Below are 23,219 nucleotides of genomic sequence, written 5' to 3'. Positions count from 1 at the left end.
AGCAGGTCCCGTCTTAGAGGTAGAGGCCACGGATCCTCCGTGAGCATCTCTTGAAGTTCCGGGTACCAAGTTCTTCTTGGCCAATCCGGAGCCACTAGTATCGTTCTTACTCCCTTTTGCCGTATAATTCTCAGTACTTTTGGTATGAGAGGCAGAGGAGGGAACACATACACTGACTGGAACACCCACGGTGTTACCAGAGCGTCCACAGCTATTGCCTGAGGATCTCTTGACCTGGCGCAATACCTGTCCAGTTTTTTGTTGAGGCGGGACGCCATCATATCCACCATTGGTTTTTCCCAACGGTTCACAATCATGTGGAAGACTTCTGGATGAAGTCCCCACTCTCCCGGGTGTAGATCGTGTCTGCTGAGGAAGTCTGCTTCCCAGTTGTCCACTCCCGGAATGAATACTGCTGACAGTGCTATCACATGATCTTCCGCCCAGCGAAGAATCCTTGCAGCTTCTGCCATTGCTGTCCTGCTTCTTGTGCCGCCCTGTCTGTTTACGTGGGCGACTGCCGTGATGTTGTCCGACTGGATCAACACCGGCTGACCCTGAAGCAGGGGTTTTGCCAGACTTAGAGCATTGTAAATCGCTCTTAGCTCCAGTATATTTATGTGAAGAGACATCTCCAGGCTTGACCATACTCCCTGGAAGTTTCTTCCTTGTGTGACCGCTCCCCAGCCTCTCAGACTGGCATCCGTGGTCACCAGGACCCAGTCCTGTATGCCGAATCTGCGGCCCTCTAACAGATGAGCACTCTGCAACCACCACAGAAGAGACACCCTTGTCCGTGGCGATAAGGTTATCCGCTGATGCATCTGCAGATGCGATCCGGACCATTTGTCCAGCAGATCCCACTGAAAAGTTCGTGCGTGGAATCTGCCGAATGGAATCGCTTCGTAAGAAGCCACCATCTTTCCCAGGACTCTTGTGCATTGATGCACAGACACTGTCCCTGGTTTTAGGAGGTTCCTGACAAGTTCGGATAACTCCCTGGCTTTCTCCTCCGGAAGAAACACCTTTTTCTGAACAGTGTCCAGAATCATTCCCAGGAACAGCAGACGTGTTGTCGGGGTCAACTGAGATTTTGGAAAATTCAGAATCCACCCGTGTTGTTGCAGCACTACTTGGGTTAGTGCTACTCCGTCCTCCAGCTGTTCTCTGGACCTTGCCCTTATCAGGAGATCGTCCAAGTAAGGGATAATTAATACGCCTCTTCTTCGCAGAAGAATCATCATTTCGGCCATTACCTTGGTAAAGACCCGAGGTGCCGTGGACAATCCAAACGGCAGCGTCTGAAACTGATAATGACAGTTTTGCACCACGAACCTGAGGTACCCTTGATGTGAAGGGCAAATTGGGACATGCAGGTAAGCATCCTTTATGTCCAGGGACACCATAAAGTCCCCTTCTTCCAGATTCGCTATCACTGCTCTGAGTGACTCCATCTTGAACTTGAATTTTTGTATGTACAGGTTCAAAGATTTCAGATTTAGAATAGGTCTTACCGAGCCGTCCGGCTTCGGTACCACAAATAGCGTGGAGTAATACCCCTTTCCCTGTTGTAGGAGGGGTACCTTGACTATCACCTGCTGAGAAAACAGCTTGTGAATGGCTTCCAATACCGTCGCCCTGTCTGAGGGAGACGTTGGCAAAGCAGACTTTAGGAACCGGCGAGGGGGAGACTTCTCGAATTCCAACCTGTAACCCTGAGATACTACCTGCAGAATCCAGGGGTCCACCTGTGAGCAAGCCCACTGTGCGCTGAAATTCTTGAGTCGACCCCCCACCGTTCCTGAGTCCGCTTGTAAGGCCCCAGCGTCATGCTGAGGGCTTTGCAGAACCCTGGGAGGGCTTCTGTTCCTGGGCAGGGGCTGCTTGCTGCCCTCTCTTACCCCTTCCTCTGCCCCGAGGCAGATATGACTGTCCTTTTGTCCGCTTGTTCTTATAGGAACGAAAGGACTGCGGCTGAAAAGACGGTGTCTTTTTCTGTTGGGAGGGGGTCTGAGGTAAAAAAGTGGATTTTCCGGCAGTTGCCGTGGCCACCAGATCCGATAGACCGACGCCAAATAATTCCTCCCCTTTATACGGCAATACTTCCATATGTCGTTTGGAATCCGCATCACCTGACCACTGTCGCGTCCATAAACTCCTTCTGGCAGATATGGACATCGCATTTACTCTCGATGCCAGAGTGCAAATATCTCTCTGCGCATCTCGCATATAAAGGAAAGCATCCTTTAATTGCTCTATAGTCAATAAAATACTGTCCCTATCCAGGGTATCAATATTTTCAGTCAGGGAATCCAACCAGACGACCCCAGCACTGCACATCCAGGCTGAGGCGATGGCCGGTCGCAGTATAACACCAGTATGTGTGTATATACTTTTTAGGGTAGTTTCCAGTCTCCTATCCGCTGGATCCTTGAGGGCGGCCGTATCAGGAGACGGTAACGCCACTTGTTTTGATAAGCGTGTGAGCGCCTTATCCACCCTAGGGGGTGTTTCCCAGCGCGCCCTAACCTCTGGCGGGAAAGGGTATAATGCTAATAACTTTTTTGAAATTAGCATTTTTCTATCTGGGTTAACCCACGCTTCATCACATACATCATTTAATTCCTCTGATTCAGGAAAAACTACAGGTAGTTTTTTCACCCCCCACATAATACCCCTTTTTGTGGTACTTGCAGTATCAGAGATATGCAAAGCCTCCTTCATTGCCGTGATCATATAACGTGTAGCCCTACTTGAAAATACGTTTGTTTCATCACCGTCGACACTAGATTCAGTGTCTGTGTCTGGGTCTGTGTCGACCGACTGAGGTAAAGGGCGGTGTCTGAGACGCCTGGGCAGGTACTAACTGGTTTGCCGGCCGTCTCATGTCGTCAACTGATTTTTGTAATGTGCTGACATTATCACGTAATTCCATAAACAAAGCCATCCATTCCGGTGTCGACTCCCTGGGGGGTGACATCACCATTATCGGCAATTGCTCTGCCTCCACGCCAACATCGTCCTCATACATGTCGACACACACGTACCGACACACAGCAGACACACAGGGAATGCTCTTATCGAAGACAGGACCCCACTAGCCCTTTGGGGAGACAGAGGGAGAGTTTGCCAGCACACACCCAAGCGCTATAATATATATGGGAACAACCTTATATAAGTGTTGTTCCTTATAGCAGCTTAAATATATCCAATATATCGCCAAAAAATGCCCCCCCCCTCTCTGTTTTACCCTGTTTCTGTAGTGCAGTGCAGGGGAGAGTCCTGGGAGCCTTCCTCACAGCGGAGCTGAGCAGGAAAATGGCGCTGTGTGCTGAGGAGAATAAGCCCCGCCCCCTATTTCGGCGGGCTTTCCTCCCGTAGATTTAGATAACTGGCATGGGTTAAATACATACATATAGCCTTAATGGCTATATGTGATGTATTCTTTTGCCTTAAGGTATTAAAATATTGCTGCCCAGGGCGCCCCCAGCAGCGCCCTGCACCCTCCGTGACCGCTTGGTGTGAAGTGTGTGACAACAATGGCGCACAGCTGCAGTGCTGTGCGCTACCTTCATGAAGACTGAAGAGCCTTCTGCCGCCTGTTTCCGGACCTTCAATCTTCAGCATCTGTAAGGGGGGTCGGCGGCGCGGCTCCGGGACGAACCCCAGGGTGAGACCTGTGTTCCGACTCCCTCTGGAGCTAATGGTGTCCAGTAGCCTAAGAATCCAATCCATCCTGCACGCAGGTGAGTTGAAATTCTCTCCCCTAAGTCCCTCGATGCAGTGAGCCTGTTGCCAGCAGGACTCACTGAAAATAAAAAACCTAAAAAACTTTTTCTAAGCAGCTCTTTAAGAGAGCCACCTAGATTGCACCCTGCTCGGACGGGCACAAAAACCTAACTGAGGCTTGGAGGAGGGTCATGGGGGGAGGAGCCAGTACACACCACCTAATCCTAAAGCTTTATTTTTGTGCCCTGTCTCCTGCGGAGCCGCTATTCCCCATGGTCCTGACGGAGTCCCCAGCATCCACTTAGGACGTTAGAGAAATGTGGATGAGTAGAGCCTTTACGGAAAGTTCTGAGTTCAACCTGAGTTCATCTTAAACATTACTGTACATTTAAGAATGTTTCTAATAAACATGTACAGCAAATGTATGTATATGAGCGGCAGTACAAGTGGCATACTGGTTAGCAGTACTGCCTCACGGCACGGAGGTCTTCAGTTCAATTCCCTGTCATGGCCCATCTATGTGGAGTTTGTATGTTCTCACCCAGGTTTCTTTCCACACTCACAGACAAACTGGGAGGTTAATTGGCTACTAACAAAACATTAACCTTTTTCCTATAAAGACCTGAATATGCTGCTTTTGGATTAAACTGTTGTTATGTATTTTTCTATTTGGTGTGCTGTCTCCCTGTATTAGACCATTGCAGATAATGCAAGGAGCGGACTGTATATAATTCCTGTGACCTGGCACCCTTGGATTAATCTATGGAAGAGTAGGCGATTAATTTCTGGACGATATATGTATCTCTAACACAGGTACTTGAAATAAGGACTTTGTAGGCAGGTTTTACGGTTAAACAAGGTACCTTTTATTGGTAGCAGACACTGTGCATAGCATATACAGGCTTAGGCCTGGGAACACGGGATGTGGTTATGTGACCGGCAGTCGGGAGACCGCCGCTCACAATACAGACGCCGGGATCCCGAACGCTGATTATGCCGACCAACAGGGACTATACCCATTCGTGGGTGTCCACGACACCCACAGAGTGGGAATAGAACCTGTGGCGAGCGCAGCTAGCCTGCAAGGGGCTTAGTCGTGCTCTAGAGAAATATACAGATATATATATAGATAAATATACACATCTTTCTCTCTATTATATACATACATATATAAATATATATATATATATATATATATATATATATATATATATATATATATATATATACACACATACATACACATACACTCACTTTTGCAAAAAAAGAGACCAGCACTCACGTTTCGATGATGAAAAGAAAAAAAGGGGTTCATCCCTTACAGAATAAACATCTGGACATGATCCTAGTACTACAGCCCGACGGCCGTTTCAACTCTCTGTGGTTTTCGTCAGGGGACTGACCCTGCACCACCATGTCAATTTCATTTGATTTTTACTGAGTGCTGTCATTTTGCTATGTTATATCTATCTATCTATATATATGTATATCGCTGTCTCTCTCTCTCTCTCTCTCTCTATATATATATATATATATATATATATATATATATATATATATATATATATATGTATTTCTATATATGCATCTCTAGCTCTATATATGTATCTCTATATAGCTCTCTCATACGCTCTGGTTGGATATTCATAAATGCCAAAATGTGTACTATGAATATACTTGCCTGGCTCGTTCTGTTGGTGGCCCAGTGTAATGCAATGGGTTCAGATATTCTTTAGAGCAGAACTTCCCGACTTCATCCACCCAGTGCCCAGTCAAGGTTGGGGGACATACGACCAATGATGGATGAGGCATGCAGTCCGCAGTCTTACTTCTGGAATACTCCTGAGATCTGTCACAGAAAAAAACAGAAAGGGTCACATTTCATGTATCCATTACAACACAAGGAATCCGATAACACACAGATATATACTACCTGAGGAAATGGTCTCCTGCAAGAATACATATAGACTGCAAAGTCTTTCCCAGTCCCATGTCATCACAGAGAATGCCGTGTAATTTATATTTATTCAGGAAGGCCAACCAATTCACTCCATCCTGCAGGAGACAAACCCATTTGTAAGAAAAAAATTCAACTATGCAGCAAATACGAAGATCCCAATTAGCTACTTACAGGTTATACTAAAAGTGTAATGCTAAAAAGGAACAAAACTCCTTCCCTTCTAGTCAGAACCAATTTAAAACCCTGATTGAAAGCTCTAGAACCAATGAATAAGTACGCTGGAAGAGTAGCATCCACTCTTCTAAAGCGGTCAAGTATAGAAGTTGCCCATACCAACCTATCATTTTAGAGAATGGACTTGACAAATGATGGCTAAAAGCTGTTACTATGGCAAACGTTTCCAATTGTCCTCATATAGAGCTTGTTATAATATATCTTAAAGTCACTGATTGCACTTTGTGACAGCAGCAGAGCTTTTGTGGGACTACTTATTGTTGTAGTCCGATAGAAGTGGGAAATGTATTAAACCACCTATTAATGTGTTCTATGAAACACAAAACAGATAATGTTAAGTTTAAGCAAGCTTATTCTAAGAAAGTATATTGCGTGCCAAACAGCTAAGGGAACATCAGTTTTTGCCGTTTGCAGCTGCCCCTGGGCGGAATAATATGCAGTTGGCACCTTACCTGTTGATATTTCCTCAACTCAGCTTTTATTGGAACTGGAATTGTATAATTTTCCAATTTCTTTCCGTCCAGCAGCTGTTCCAAGAAGCTGCGCTCCCTGGCTTTTAGTCTAATTAACTCCTCCGACATAGTGGGTGGATCTGGGATCCCAGCCTAAAAATGAACACCAAGGTGATTCGGACACAATGTAATAGGCTGCAGACATAAGAGCACAGCTCACCACTTAGTAATAGCAATCTCCTAGAGGCAATGATGCTCTTCAGTGATCTGATTAATATCATCTGTATTTCAAACCTTAGCACAGAGTACAAGGGTCCTATAACGTGATGCATAATGCCATCATGAGACCAATGTCAGAATCCCAGCACCAATCGGTAGCGTGGCACCGGAACACTGACAGCCGAGACTACGAAGGTAAGAATCTGTGACACTTATGAGGGGGAGGTGCGAAATAGGGTTATGCTGTGTGTGTGTGTGTGTGTGGAAGGGGGGGCAGGGGGTGGGTAACCCTAGCCACCATCCCTGGGGGGTTAGCCCTGGGGTTTGGGTAGGGGAGTGGGGTGAAAAAACACTTACCCCTTCAGATCGTCGTGATCTTCAATGTTGGGATGCCAGTGTTGGACATGTGACTGCCGGCATCCCAACGACCAGGATAACATACCGAACACCCTATAACAGTGATGGCTAACCTTGACACTCCAGCTGTTGAACTACATATCCCAGCATGCCCTGCTACAATTTTATTTGGCCATGCTACAACTGATGCAGGGCATGCTGGGATGTATAGTTCAACAGCTGGAGTGTCCAGGTTAGTCATTACTTCCCTATAACTTAACCTGAAGCCAACCTACTAATGGGAATTGACTCAGACTATACATTACCCAATCAAAGTAACACATCAATATGCTATTAAGTGGATAGGTTTAATGGACAAAAGGACAAAAATACATAACCTACAACAATATCATCAGAACAATGCACTTGTGTTAATACTCTGTCAGTGTAATAGTTCCTCAGATATCAAAGTGGTAACTGGTAAAATTAATCGATGCCAGCCTATATAAGCGATATGAATTGTGCTGGAGAACGGATATTTTAGCTGCTAACAGTTGAGCCACACTGAGGGCCAGACCCAAGGGGATATCCAATCTGATTACCTGATACTGCCCTCAAACACAGCCACAGACAATGCTGATTACTGTATACATCAGTGTAACTTACCTCTAGAGGCATTAGCCTGATGAGTGTTGCAAAGCACTGCGTTGCCATGAAGCGCACACTGTCTGTCTGGTCACTCATTCTACCCAAAACAGGCACCACCAGGAGGACAATGTAAGGGACAATTCCAACATCCAGCTGCTCCATGACACCTTTGGTGTTTCAGAGTCAAGGCATAAGCTATGAAAAGCATTACATGTCTCACTTCCCACCATAGGAAACTTTTATACATAATCTGTACTACACAAAAAAACTATTTCACCTACATATGCAGCTTTGTACCTGGGCTAATCTGTCTGGGAAATCAAAATGATAATCTAGAACCAATTAACATGCTAAATGATTGAGGATTAAAACGCAATCAGAGAGCTGTTTTGCAGGTAGGACAATTTAGTTATGGGGTCATTCTAATCCTGTAAGAGACTAGTGCTGTGTGGATGAGTTCTGCAGTAATCACATACGGCGCATGGATCCATGAAAGATGTACAATATCCCTTTACATTAATGAGAGAGAAACTTGAAAGCTGTAAAAGTTTGATGTGAACAGAAAGGATACAGGCTAGTGCTTCAATGGCCCCCTCCTGCTTTGTGTTATCATCAATCGCTCCGAGCCACGGCAAAACTTTCTCCAAAAAGACTTTAATAGTTTCCATGGTAGCAATCCGGCTCATAACTCCTACACATCGAGAGGCCATGTGTCTCACTGCTGTGTACGGGTGTTGAAGGCACATGAATAGATGAGGAAGATGTTGTAGCAGCTGCAAACAAGGAAAACCACTTAAAAAAAAAAAGGCAAAAAAAGGATTTTCATGATTTATTAAAACCTGACGCATGGAGAAAAATAATGGCATGACCATAAATTGGGAATGTATTCCACTTTGCACTGGCAGGAATAATAAGATTTTACTCACCGGTAAATCTATTTCTCGTAGTCCGTAGTGGATGCTGGGGACTCCGTAAGGACCATGGGGAATAGACGGGCTCCGCAGGAGACTGGGCACTCCAAGAAAGATTTAGTACTACTGGTGTGCACTGGCTCCTCCCTCTATGCCCCTCCTCCAGACCTCAGTTAAGGAAACTGTGCCCGGAAGAGCTGACATTACAAGGAAAGGATTTTGGAACCCAGGGTAAGACTCATACCAGCCACACCAATCACACCGTATAACTTGTGATAAACTTACCCAGTTAACAGTATGAACAAACAACAGAGCATCGACCAATGGATGCCAACATAACATAACCCTTTATTAAGCAATAGCTATATACACATATTGCAGAAAGTCCGCACTTGGGACGGGCGCCCAGCATCCACTACGGACTACGAGAAATAGATTTACCGGTAAGTAAAATCTTATTTTCTCTAACGTCCTAGTGGATGCTGGGGACTCCGTAAGGACCATGGGGATTATACCAAAGCTCCCAAACGGGCGGGAGAGTGCGGATGACTCTGCAGCACCGAATGGGCAAACACAAGGTCCTCCTCAGCCAGGGTATCAAACTTGTAGAAATTTGAAAATGTGTTTGAACCCGACCAAGTAGCAGCTCGGCAAAGCTGTAATGCCGAGACCCCTCGGGCAGCCGCCCAAGAAGAGCCCACCTTCCTTGAGGAATGGGCTTTCACTGATTTTGGATGCGGCAATCCCGCCGCAGAATGAGCCTGCTGAATCGTGTTACAGATCCAGCGAGCAATAGTTTGCTTTGAAGCAGGAACACCCAGCTTGTTGGATGCATACAGGATAAACAGCGAGTCAGTCTTCCTGACTCCAGCCGTTCTGGTTACCTAAATCTTCAAAGCCCGGACTACGTCAAGCAACTTGGAATCCTCCAAGTCACCAGTAGCCGCAGGCACCACAATAGGTTGGTTCAAATGAAAAGATGACACCACCTTTGGCAGAAATTGCGGACGAGTCCGCAATTCTGCCCTGTCCATATGGAAAACCAGATAGGGGCTTTCACATGAGAAAGCCGCCAATTCTGACACACGCCTAGCCGAAGCGAAGGCCAACAGCATGACCACTTTCCACGTGAGATACTTTAGCTCCACAGTCTTAAGTGGCTCAAACCAGTGGGATTTCAGGAAACCCAACACCACGTTAAGATCCCAAGGTGCCACTGGTGGCACCAAAGGGGGCTGAATATGCAGCCCTCCCTTAACAAACGTCTGAACCTCAGGCAGTGAAGCCAGTTCTTTTTGAAAGAAAATGGACAGGGCCGAAATCTGGACCTTTATGGACCCTAATTTTAGGCCCACAGTCACTCCAGACTGTAGGAAGTGCAGGAATCGACCCATCTGGAATTCCTCTGTAGGGGCCTTCCTGGCCTCACACCAAGCAACATATTTTCACCATATACGGTGATAATGCTTTGCTGTCACGTCCTTCCTAGCCTTTAACAGCGTAGGAATAACTTCATCCGGAATGCCTTTTTCCGCTAGGATCCGGCGTTCAACCGCCATGCCGTCAAACGCAGCCGCGGTAAGTCTTGGAACAGACAGAGCCCTTGTTGCAACAGGTCCTGTCTGAGAGGCAGAGGCCATGGGTCCTCTGTGAGCATTTCTTGCAGTTCCGGGTACCAAGTCCTTCTTGGCCAATCTGGAACAATGAGTATTGTTCTCACTCCTCTTTTTCTTACAATTCTCAGCACCTTTGGTATGAGAGGAAGGAGGAGGAAACACATAGACCGACTGGAACACCCACGGTGTTACTAGTGCGTCCACAGCTATCGCCTGAGGGTCCCTTGACCTGGCGCAATACCTTTTTAGCTTTTTGTTGAGGCGGGACGCCATCATGGCCACCTGTGGCAGTTCCCATCGATTTGCAATCTGCGTGAAGACTTCTTGATGAAGTCCCCACTCTCCCGGGTGGAGGTCGTGCCTGCTGAGGAAGTCTGCTTCCCAGTTGTCCACTCCCGGAATGAAAACTGCTGACAATGCGCTTACGTGATTCTCCGCCCAGCGAAGAATTCTGGTGGCTGCTACCATCGCCACCCTGCTCCTTGTGCCGCCTTGGCGGTTTACATGAGCCACTGCGGTCTGACTGGATCAGAACCGGTTGGTCGCGAAGCAGGGTCTCCGCTTGACTTAGGGCGTTGTATATGGCCCTTAGTTCCAGGATATTGATGTGAAGGCAAGTCTCCTGCCTTGCCACAGCCCTTGGAAATTTCTTCCCTGTGTGACTGCCCCCCACCCTCGGAGGCTTGCATCCGTGGTCACCAGGACCCAGTCCTGAATGCCGAATCTGCGACCTTCGAGAAGGTGAGCACTCTGCAGTCACCACAGGAGACACACCTTGGCTCTGGGGGATAGGGTGATTAACCGATGCATCCGAAGATGTGATCCGGACCACTTGTCCAGTAATTCCCATTGGAAGATCCTCGTATGGAACCTGCCGAAGGGAATGGCCTCGAATGATGCCACCCTCCTTCCCAGGACTCGAGTGCAGTGATGCACTGACACCTGTTTTGGTTTTAATAGATTCCTGACCAGTGTCACGAGCTTCTGAGCTCTCTCTATCGGGAGATAAACCCTTATCTGGTCTGTGTCTAGGATTATGCCTAGGAGAGGCAGATGAGCTGTAAGAACCAACTGCGACTTTGGAATATATAGAATCCAGCCGTGTTGCCGTTTCACTTCCAGAGAAAGTAATACGCTGTTCAGCAACTGCTCTCTTGATCTCGCTTTTATGAGGAGATCGTCCAAGTACGTGATAATAGTGACACCTTGCTTCCGCAGGAGCATCATCATTTCCGCCATTACCTTGGTGAAAATTCTCAAGGCCGTGGAGAGACCAAACGGCAACGTCTGAAATTGGTAATGACCATCCCGTACCGCAATTCTGAGGTACGCCTGATGAGGTGGATAAATGGGGACATGAAGGTATGCTTCCTTTATGTCCCGAGTCACCATAAAATCTCCCCCTTTCAGGCTTGCAATAACCGCTCTTAGCGATTCCATCTTGAACTTGAACCCTTTCAGGTATATGTTCAGGGATTTTAAATTCAATATGGGTCCGACCGAACCGTCTGGCTTCGGGACTACAACATGATCGAATAATAACCCCCTCCTTGTTGAAGGAGGGGAACCTTGACCACCACCTGTTGAAGATACAATTTATGAATTGCAGTTAACACGTTTCCCTCTCGTGGGGGGAAGCCGGCAGGGCCGTCGGTGAGGGGGCATCTTCTCAAAGTCCAGCTTGTATCCCTGATACACAATATCTATTGCCCAGGGATCTAACAGGGAGTGAACCCACTTGTGGCTGAATTTACGAAGGCGTGCCCCCACCGGGCCTAGCTCCGCCTGTGGAGCCCCAGCGACATGCGGTGGATTTTTGTAGAGGCCGGGGAGGACTTCTGTTCCTGGGAACTAGCTGTTTTGTGCAGCTTCTTTCCTCTGCCCCCGCCTCTGGCAAGAAAGGACGCACCTCGGACTTTCTTGTTTTCTCCTAGGCTGTGCAGGAAATAAGGCAAAATATCAGAATTACCAGCTATAGCTGTGGAGACCAGGTCCGAGAACCCTTCTCCACACAATCCTCAGCCTTCCACATGCCTCTTAAGTCGGCATCATCTGTCCATTGCATATTCTACAGGACACGTCAAGCAGAAATCGACATAGCTTTGACTCTAGGACCCAGTATACTCATGTCTCTTTGGGCATGTTTTGTATATATATACACACCCATCACTTAAGACCGCATCTTTAATATATATATATCTATATATATCTATATATATCTATATATATATATATATATATATATATCTATATATCTCTCTATATATATACATATATATATCTATATGCATACTAGGGTCTCAATCTCTGCTGATAAGGTACCTGTCCACGCTGCCACAGCGCTATAAACCCATGCCGACACAATCGCCGGTCTGAGTAGTATACTATAACGTGCACGCTATCTGCAGGATCCCTGAGAATAGCTAGTGCTACCTTCTGTGCAAACGGGACACCCTAGGGGAAGATTCCCATCACATCCTGGCCCTAGTGGGGAAAGGATACTGCCTGAGAATTTTTTTGTGGGAAGCTGCAGTCTCTTGTCTGGAGATTCCCGCTCTTTTTCCTCATGAGAGGAGGGAAATTTACCTCAGCTTTCTTCCCCTTAACATGTGTACCCTTGTGTCAGGGACAAATGAGTCATCAGTGATATGCAAATCATCTTTTATTACAATAATCATATATTGAATACCTTTCAGCCATCTTGGCTGTAACTTTGCATTATCGTAGTCGACACTGGAGTCAAACTCCGTGTCGATATCAGTGTTAATTATTTTGGATAGTGAGCATTGTGAGACTCTGAAGGTCTCTGTGACATAGGGACAGACATGGGTAGATTTCCTGTCTGTTCTCTAATCTTTTGTGCAATAAATTCCTCTCAGCACTTACATATCCAAACCGGTGTCTGCGTTGTCGACGGAGACACCCTCTCACACACATATTTGCTCTATCTCCTCCTTAGGGGAGCCTTTTCCCTCAGACATGTCGACACACACGTACCGACACACCACACACACAGGGGATGCTCTATTTGAAGACAGTTCCCCCACAAGGCCCTTTGGAGAGACAGAGAGAGTATGCCAGCACACACCCCAGCGCTATATGACCCAGGAATCACACAGTAACTTAGTGTTAACCCAGTAGCTGCTGTATATATTGTTTTTACGCCAAATTTATGTGCCCCCCCTCTCTTTTTCACCCTCTCTATCGTGCAGGGGATAGCCTGGGGAGCTTCCTCTCAGCGGAGCTGTGGAGAGAAAATGGCGCTGTTGAGTGCTGAGGAAGAAGGCCCCGCCCCCTCAGCGGCGGGCTTCTCACGCGATTTTGTGTAAAATTAATGGCGGGGACTCATGCATATAACAGTGTCCAACTGTATATATGCTGCTTTTACCAGGAGGTACTTAATTGCTGCCCAGGGCGCCCCCCCCTGCGCCCTGCACCCTACAGTGACCGGAGTGTGTGGGTTAGTGTTGGCGCAATGGCACACAGCTGCAGTGCTGTGCGCTACCTCATGTGAAGACAGGAGTCTTCTGCCGCCGATTTCGATGTCTTCTTGCTTCTGCCGGCTTCTGTCTTCTGGCTCTGCGAGGGGGACGGCGGCGCGGCTCCGGGAACGGATGACAAGGTCAGGTCCTGTGTTCGATCCCTCTGGAGCTAATGGTGTCCAGTAGCCTAAGAAGCGCAACCTAGCCGCAGTTAGTAGGTTTGCTTCTCTCCCCTCAGTCCCACGTAGCAGAGAGTCTGTTGCCAGCAGAAGCTCTCTGAAAATAAAAAACCTATCTAAAATACTTTCTTATTAGCAAGCTCAGGAGAGCCCACTAAAAGCACCCAGCTCTGGCCGGGCACAGATTCTAACTGAGGTCTGGAGGAGGGGCATAGAGGGAAGAGCAAGTGCACACCAGTAGTACTAAATCTTTCTTAGAGTGCCCAGTCTCCTGCGGAGCCCGTCTATTCCCCATGGTCTTTACGGAGTCCCCAGCATCCACTAGGACGTTAGAGAAATCAGAGCTACACAATGCCTCATATTTAGTTGTCAAGCATCCACTATTTCTGGGCCCTACCGTTTATTAAGTTCTTTGGGTGACTATTACAGTGCTTACAGATGGAGCAGCGCTCACCTGAAGCGGCTCCAAGGCAAAAGTGCACTCCCGGCGCCTAGCCACACTATATAGCGTAGCATATTTTGTTGCACTATACAATTGGAAAAAGTGGGGCAGATGTATTAAGCCTGGAGAAGGCATACAGAAGTGATAAAGTGGAGATAAGTGCAAAGTGATAACGCACCAGCCAATCAGCTCCAATATGTAAACTGTAGATTGTAAACTTGTGAGCAGGGCCTTCCTACCTCTATGTCTGTCTGTTTTTACCCAGTTTTGTTCTATTACTGTTGTTCCAATTGTAAAGCGCAACGGAATATGCTGCGCTATGTAAGAAACTGTTAATAAATAATAAGAATTTACTTACCGATAATTCTATTTCTCGTAGTCCGTAGTGGATGCTGGGGACTCCGTAAGGACCATGGGGAATAGCGGCTCCGCAGGAGACTGGGCACATCTAAAGAAAGCTTTAGGACTATCTGGTGTGCACTGGCTCCTCCCCCTATGACCCTCCTCCAAGCCTCAGTTAGGATACTGTGCCCGGACGAGCGTACACAATAAGGAAGGATTTTGAATCCCGGGTAAGACTCATACCAGCCACACCAATCACACCGTATAACTCGTGATCTGAACCCAGTTAACAGCATGATAACAGAGGAGCCTCTAGAAAAGATGGCTCACTACAGCAATAACCCGATTTTTTGTTAACAATAACTATGTACCAGTATTGCAGACAATCCGCACTTGGGATGGGCGCCCAGCATCCACTACGGACTACGAGAAATAGAATTATCGGTAAGTAAATTCTTATTTTCTCTAACGTCCTAAGTGGATGCTGGGGACTCCGTAAGGACCATGGGGATTATACCAAAGCTCCCAAACGGGCGGGAGAGTGCGGATGACTCTGCAGCACCAATTGAGAGAACTCCAGGTCCTCCTCAGCCAGGGTATCAATTTTGTAGAATTTTACAAACGTATTTGCTCCTGACCAAGTAGCTGCTCGGCAAAGTTGTAAAGCCGAGACCCCTCGGGCAGCCGCCCAAGATGAGCCCCCTTCCTTGTGGAGTGGGCATTTACAGATTTTTGGCTGTGGCAGGCCTGCCACAGAATGTGCAAGCTGAATTGTACTACAAATCCAACGAGCAATAGTCTGCTTAGAAGCAGGAGCACCCAGCTTGTTGGGTGCATACAGGATAAACAGCGAGTCAGTTTTCCTGACTCCAGCCGTCCTGGAAACATATTTTCAGGGCCCTGACAACGTCTAGCAACTTGGAGTCCTCCAAGTCCCTAGTAGCCGCAGGCACCACAATAGGTTGGTTCAGGTGAAAACGCTGAAAACCACCTTAGGGAGAAACTGAGGACGAGTCCTCAATTCCGCCCTGTCCGAATGGAAAATCAGTTAAGGGCTTTTACAGGATAAAGCCGCCAATTCTGACACGCGCCTGGCCCAGGCCAGGGCCAACAGCATGACCACTTTCCATGTGGGATATTTTAACTCCACAGATTTAAGTGGTTCAAACTAATGTGACTTTTGGAACCAAAAAACTACATTGAGATCCCAAAGTGCCACTGGAGGCACAAAAGGAGGCTGTATATGCAGTACCCCTTTTACAAACGTCTGAACTTCAGGGACTGAAGCTAGTTCTTTTTGGAAGAAAATTGACAGGGCCGAAATTTGAACCTTAATGGACCCCAATTTCAGGCCCATAGACACTCCTGTTTGCAGGAAATGTAGGAATCGACCCAGTTGAATTTCCTCCGTCAGGCCTTACTGGCCTCGCACCACGCAACATATTTTCGCCAAATGCGGTGATAATGTTTTGCGGTTACATCCTTCCTGGCTTTGATCAGGATAGGGATGACTTCATCCGGAATGCCTTTTTTCCTTCAGGATCCGGCGTTCAAAACCGCCATGCCGTCAAACGCAGCCGCGGTAAGTCTTGGAACAGACAGGGTCCTTGCTGGAGCAGGTCCCTTCTTAGAGGTAGAGGCCACGGATCCTCCGTGAGCATCTCTTGAAGTTCCGGTTACCAAGTCCTTCTTGGCCAATCCGGAGCCACGAATATAGTGCTTACTCCTCTCCATCTTATCAATCTCAGTACCTTGGGTATGAGAGGCAGAGGAGGGAACACATACACTGACTGGTACACCCACGGTGTTACCAGAGCGTCTACAGCTATTGCCTGAGGGTCCCTTGACCTGGCGCAATACCTGTCGAGTTTTTCCCAACGGTTTATAATCATGTGGAAGACTTCTGGGTGAAGTCCCCACTCTCCCGGGTGGAGGTCGTGCTGAGGAAGTCTGCTTCCCAGTTGTCCACTCCCGGAATGAATACTGCTGACAGTGCTATCACATGATTTTCCGCCCAGCGAAGAATCCTTGCAGCTTCTGCCATTGCCCTCCTGCTTCTTGTGCCACCCTGTCTGTTTACGTGGGTGACTGCCGTGATGTTGTCCTACTGGATCAACACCGGCTGACCTTGAAGCAGAGGTCTTGCTAAGCTTAGAGCATTGTAAATGTCCCTTAGCTTCAGGATATTTATGTGAAGTGATGTCTCCAGGCTTGACCATAAGCCCTGGATATTCCTTCCCTGTGTGACTGCTCTCCAGCCTCGCAGGCTGGCATCCGTGGTCACCAGGACCCAGTCCTGAATGCCTAATCTGCGGCCCTCTGGAAGATGAGCACTCTGCAACCACCACAGGAGGGACACCCTTGTCCTTGGTGACAGGGTTATCCGCTGATGCATCTGAAGATGCGACCCGGACCATTTGTCCAGCAGGTCCCACTGGAAAGTTCTTGCGTGGAATCTGTCGAATGGGATTGCTTCGTAGGAAGCCACCATTTTACCCAGAACCCTTGTGCACTGATGCACTGAGACTTGGCTCGGTTTTAGGAGGTTCCTGACTAGCTCGGATAACTCCCTGGCTTTCTCCTCCGGGAGAAACACCTTTTTCTGGACTGTGTCCAGGATCATCCCTAGGGACAGAAGACACGTCGTCGGAACCAGCTGCGATTTTGGAATATTGAAAATCCAATCGTGCTGCCGCAACACTACCTGAGATAGTGCTACACCGACCTCCAACTGTTCCCTGGATCTTACCCTTATCAGGGAATTGTCCAAGTAAGGGATAACTAAAATTCCCTTCCTTCGAAGGAATATCATCATTTCGGCCATTACCTTGGTAAAGACCTGGGGTGCCGTGGACCATCCATACGGCAGCGTCTGAACTGATAGTGACAGTTCTGTACCATAAACCTGAGGTACCCTTGGTGAGAAGGGTAAATTTTGACATGAAGGTAAGCATCCTTGATGTCCCGAGACATCATGTAGTCCCCTTCTTCCAGGTTCGCAATCACTGCTCTGAGTGACTCAATCTTGAATTTGAACCTCTGTATGTAAGTGTTCAAAGATTTTAGATTTACAATCGGTTTCACCGAGCCGTCCGGCTTCGGTACCACAACAGTGTGGAATAATACCCCGTTCCTTGTTGCAGGAGGGGTATCTTGATTATCACCTGCTGGGAATACAGCTTGTGAATGGCTTCCAAAACTGTCTCCCTGTCAGAAGGAGACATCGGTAAAGCCGACTTTAGGAAACGGCGAGGGGGAGACGTCTCGAATTCTAATTTGTACCCCTGAGATATCACCTGAAGGATCCAGGGGTCTACTTGCGAGTGAGCCCACTGCGCGCTAAAATTCATTGAGACGGGCCCCCCACAGTGCCTGATTCTGCTTGTAAAGCCCCCGCGTATACTGAGGGCTTGGCAGAGGCGGGAGAGGGTTTCTGTTCCTGGGAACTGGCTGATTTCTGCAGCCTTTTTCCTCTCCCTCTGTCACGGGGCAGAAATGAGGAACCTTTTGCCCGCTTGTCCACGAAAAGACTGCGCCTGATAATACGGCGTCTTCTCATGTTGAGAGGCGACCTGGGGTACAAACGTGGATTTCCCAGCTGTTGCCGTGGCCACCAGGTCTGAAAGACCGACCCCAAATAACTCCTCCCCTTAATAAAGCAATACTTCCAAATGCCGTTTGGAATACGCATCACCTGACCACTGACGTGTCCATAACCCTCTACTGGTAGAAATGGACAACGCACTTAGACTTGATGCCAGTCGGCAAATATTCCGCTGTGCATCACGCATATATAGAAATGCATCTTTTAAATGCTCTATAGGCAAAAATATACTGTCCCTATCTAGGGTATCAATATTTTCAGTCAGGGAATCCGACCACGCCAACCCAGCACTGCACATCCAGGCTTAGGCGATTGCTGGTCGCAGTATAACACCAGTATGTGTGTAAATACCTTTTAGGATACCCTCCTGCTTTCTATCAGCAGGATCCTTAAGGGCGGCCATCTCAGGCGAGGGTAGAGCCCTTACAAGCGTGTGAGCGCTTTATCCACCCTAGGGGGTGTTTCCCAACGCACCCTAACCTCTGGCGGGAAAGGATATAATGCCAATAACATTTTAGAAATTATCAGTTGTTATCGGGGGAAACCCACGCATCATCACACACCTCATTTGATTTCTCAGATTCAGGAAAACTACAGGTAGTTTTTCCTCACCGAACATAATACCCCTTTTTGGTGGTACTCGTATTATCAGAAATGTGTAAAACATTTTTCATTGCCTCAATCATGTAACTTGTGGCCCTACTGGAAGTCACATTTGTCTCTTCACCGTCGACACTGGAGTCAGTATCCGTGTCGGCGTCTATATCTGCCATCTGAGGTAACGGGCGCTTTAGAGCCCCTGACGGCCTATGAGACGTCTGGACAGGCACAAGCTGAGTAGCCGGCTGTCTCATGTCAACCACTGTCTTTTATACAGAGCTGACACTGTCACGTAATTTCTTCCAACAGTTCATCCACTCAGGTGTCGACCCCCTAGGGGGTGACATCACTATTACAGGCAATCTGCTCCGTCTCCACATTATTTTTCTCCTCATACATGTCGACACAAAAGTACCGACATACAGCACACACACAGGGAATGCTCTGATAGAGGACAGGACCCCACTAGCCCTTTGGGGAGACAGAGGGAGAGTTTGCCAGCACACACCAGAGCGCTATATATATATATATATACACAGGGATAACCTTATATAAGTGTTTTTCCCCTTATAGCTGCTGTATAGTTAATACTGCGCCTAATTAGTGCCCCCCTCTCTTTTTTAACCCTTTCTGTAGTGTAGTGACTGCAGGGGAGAGCCAGGGAGCTTCCCTCCAACGGAGCTGTGAGGGAAAATGGCGCCAGTCCTGTTTTTCTATGTATTCTGGCAGGGGTTAAATGCATCCATATAGCCCAGGAGCTATATGTGATGCATTTTTTTGCCGTCTAAGGTGTTTTTATTGCGTCTCAGGGCGCTCCCCCCCAGCGCCCTGCACCCTCAGTGACCGAAGTGTGAAGTGTGCTGAGAGCAATGGCGCACAGCTGCAGTGCTGTGCGCTACCTTGTTGAAGACAGGACGTCTTCTGCCGCCGATTTTCCGGACCTCTTCTGCCTTCTGGCTCTGTAAGGGGGCCGGCGGCGCGGCTCTGGGACCCATCCAAGCTGGGCCTGTGATCGTCCCTCTGGAGCTAATGTCCAGTAGCCTAAGAAGCCCAATCCACTCTGCACGCAGGTGAGTTCGCTTCTTCTCCCCTTAGTCCCTCGATGCAGTGAGCCTGTTGCCAGCAGGTCTCACTGAAAATAAAAAACATAAACTAAAACTTTCACTAAGAAGCTCAGGAGAGCCCCTAGTGTGCACCCTTCTCGTTCGGGCACAGAGATCTAACTGAGGCTTGGAGGAGGGTCATAGGGGGAGGAGCCAGTGCACACCAGATAGTCCTAAAGCTTTCTTTAGATGTGCCCAGTCTCCTGCGGAGCCGCTATTCCCCATGGTCCTTACGGAGTCCCCAGCATCCACTTAGGACGTTAGAGAAAAACGGATAGGTATGAGCCGATTGGCTGGTGCATTATCACCGCTTTATCACTTCTTTATGCCTTCTCCAAGATTAATACATCTGCCCCAGTGATAGAACAAAGCTGAGTAATAACAGAGAGGTAGGACGGACCTCCTCGAAAATGTATAATCTATAGGAAAATAAGCATTGATACGCAAGGATGGGAGATATCTATTGCATAATGGTACAACCACAGTGCAGAGGTTCTTGGTGGGCTGTACGATATGATCACACAGTAATGTTGGCCATAGGTCAGAAGGATGTGAAAGTGAAGAAAGAAAATATGTGAGGTTGTGTGTGGACTGTACGGAGGGGATGTAATTAGATTAGGGAGTTTATGAAGGTTACGTGAGCGGTTCCGGAATTTTATAAGCTTGCCTAAAGAGGCAAGTTTTCTGGGAACGCTTGATGGTTTGGATAATAGAATGTCTTATTACGATCAGCTCAAAAGGAGATAATTATTAGGTATGGTAGAAAATACAGCCAGAGGAAGGCTTTAGTGGATTGCCTATAGTCACCTTATGATCAGAACACCTGCAAGTAGATCCTGCAGTAATCAGGGGGCTCCAATCCAGAAACTGAATGGTCATTTCATCCAATCTGGCTTTGGATGGATAAAAAGGACTAGTTCATAACATACCCTAATTTTGTACGTTTGTTTTCTTAAAGCTGGTCACATCAACACAATTTAAATTCAGGTCACTTGTCGAATTAAAATATGCACTATTTTTGAGTCATGTGAAATGTAGATGTACAGATGTGTGAATTTACATCTAGCCTCTCTGCATGTTAAACACCCCTTCTAGTCACACCATGCCGTGGCATGACTCCGTAGCACAGTCTTTCCATTAAAATTTGCCTTATTCGCAAAATGATGCCAATAGGATGCACAAGCTGCTGATTAAAAGGATATGCAGCATGCGACATTGGCTGAATCTGCATACAAAAATGGTACGTTACAGTGTTTTCCTAGAAAACACTAACGTTTTATTTCATACGCAGTTACAGCCACAGCTGCACAGAGAATATAGGCATGCTGCATATCAGTTTTATCAGCATAAGCTGCTGGTGTCATAGTTGCATAGTGATGGGAGTACGATGCCTTTTCAGGAAAAACAAACACCCAAAGCTAACGGAGCAAAAAAAAAAAAATATATATATATATATATATATATATATATATATATATATATATAAGGTGCGGCACTCCAATGATTTTCACACGACCATAAATTTAAATCACAACGTTTCAATGCCTTTAATCTTACGGCATTTTCATCAGGTGCTACCTGATGAAAATGCCGTAAGATTAAAGGCATTGAAACGTTGTGATTTAAATTTATGGTCGTGTGAAAATCATTGGAGTGCCGCACCTTCTCTATCTATGTGTTATCTACCTCGTGAGGGCACCCAGTGTCATTTCTGCATTCAGTGGCTGTGCCGGACCGTGTGTGTGTGTGTGTGTGTGTGTGTGTGTGTGTGTGTGTGTGTGTGTGTGTGTGTGTGTGTGTGTGTGTGTGTGTGTGTGTGTGTGTGTATATATATATATATATATATATATATATATATATATATATATATATATATATATATATAGTGAAATAGTGGTAGTACGGCGCCACAGGTTTATGTGAATAAAGTATATTATTATTATACCAAAGCTCCCAAACGGGCGGGAGAGTGCGGATGACTCTGCAGCACCGAATGAGAGAAACTCCAGGTCCTCCTCAGCCAGGGTATCAAATTTGTAGAATTTTACAAACGTGTTCCCCCCTGACCACGTAGCTGCTCGGCAAAGTTGTAAAGCCGAGACCCCTCGGGCAGCCGCCCAAGATGAGCCCACCTTCCTTGTGGAATGGGCATTTACAGATTTTGGCTGTGGCAGGCCTGCCACAGAATGTGCAAGCTGAATTGCACTACAAATCCAACGAGCAATAGTCTGCTTAGAAGCAGGAGCACCCAGCTTTTTGGGTGCATACAATATAAACAGCAAGTCAGACTTTCTGACTCCAGCCGTCCTGGAATTATATATATATATATATATATATATATATATATATATATATATATTTTCAGGGCCCTGACAACGTCTAGCAACTTGGAGTCCTCCAAGTCCCTAGTAGCCGCAGGCACCACAATAGGTTGTTTCAGGTGAAACGCTGACACCACCTTAGGAAGAAACTGGGGACAAGTCCGCAGTTCTGCCCTGTCCGAATGGAAAATTAAATATGGGCTTTTGTAAGACAAAGCCGCCAATTCTGACAATCGCCTGGCCGAGGCCAGGGCCAACAGCATGGTCACTTTCCATGTGAGATATTTCAAATCCACAGATTTGAGCGGTTCAAACCAATATGATTTGAGGAATCCCAACACTACGTTGAGATCCCACGGTGCCACTGGAGGCACAAAAGGGGCTGTATATGCAATACTCCCTTGACAAACTTCTGGACTTCAGGAACCGAAGCCAATTCTTTCTGGAAGAAAATCTACAGGGCCGAAACTTGAACCTTAATGGACCCCAATTTGAGGCTCATAGACACTCCTGTTTGCAGGAAGTGCAGAAATCGACCTAGTTGAAATTTCTTCGTGGGGCCTTCCTGGCCTCACCCACGCAACATATTTTCACCACATGTGGTGATAACGTTGTGCGGTCACCTCCTTCCTGGCTTTGACCAGGGTAGGTATGACCTCTTCCGAAATGCCTTTTCCCTTAGGATCCGGCGTTCAACCGCCATGCCGTCAAACGCAGCCGCGGTAAGTCTTGGAACAGACATGGTACTTGCTGAAGCAAGTCCCTTCTTAGCTCCCGAGGCCATTAGTCCTCTGTGAGCATCTCTTGAAGTTCCGGGTACCAAGTCCCTCTTGGCCAATCCGGAGCCACGAGTATAATTCTTACTCCTCTACGTCTTATAATTCTCAATACCTTGGTTATGAGAAGCAGAGGAGGGAACACATACACCGACTGTTACACCCACGGTGTTACCAGGACGTCCACAGCTATCGCCTGAAGGTCTCGTGACCTGGCGCAATACCTGTCCCGTTTTTTGTTCGGGCGGGACGCCATCATGTCCAC

General features: G+C 47.2%; 1 protein-coding gene across 2 annotated transcripts in view; it reads right to left on the bottom strand.

The window, feature by feature from the left end:
- Positions 1-23,219, bottom strand: part of BTAF1 (B-TFIID TATA-box binding protein associated factor 1) — a 324,567-nt gene that overhangs the window by 42,048 nt on the left and 259,300 nt on the right. For both annotated transcript variants that reach the window (XM_063962035.1, XM_063962034.1), the window contains exons 24-28: positions 8,150-8,351; positions 7,597-7,745; positions 6,376-6,528; positions 5,663-5,784; positions 5,411-5,578 (exon numbers count right to left, since the gene is read on the bottom strand). In XM_063962035.1, coding sequence (XP_063818105.1) covers positions 5,411-5,578; positions 5,663-5,784; positions 6,376-6,528; positions 7,597-7,745; positions 8,150-8,351 — 794 coding nt within the window. The remainder of the gene's footprint in view (positions 1-5,410; positions 5,579-5,662; positions 5,785-6,375; positions 6,529-7,596; positions 7,746-8,149; positions 8,352-23,219) is intronic.

The sequence above is a fragment of the Pseudophryne corroboree genome, chromosome 3 (genome assembly GCF_028390025.1).
Source record: "Pseudophryne corroboree isolate aPseCor3 chromosome 3, aPseCor3.hap2, whole genome shotgun sequence".
In the NCBI taxonomy this organism is placed as follows: domain Eukaryota; kingdom Metazoa; phylum Chordata; class Amphibia; order Anura; family Myobatrachidae; genus Pseudophryne; species Pseudophryne corroboree.
Note: the sequence above shows the minus strand (reverse complement) of the source record. Positions and strands in the feature narration are given on the sequence as shown.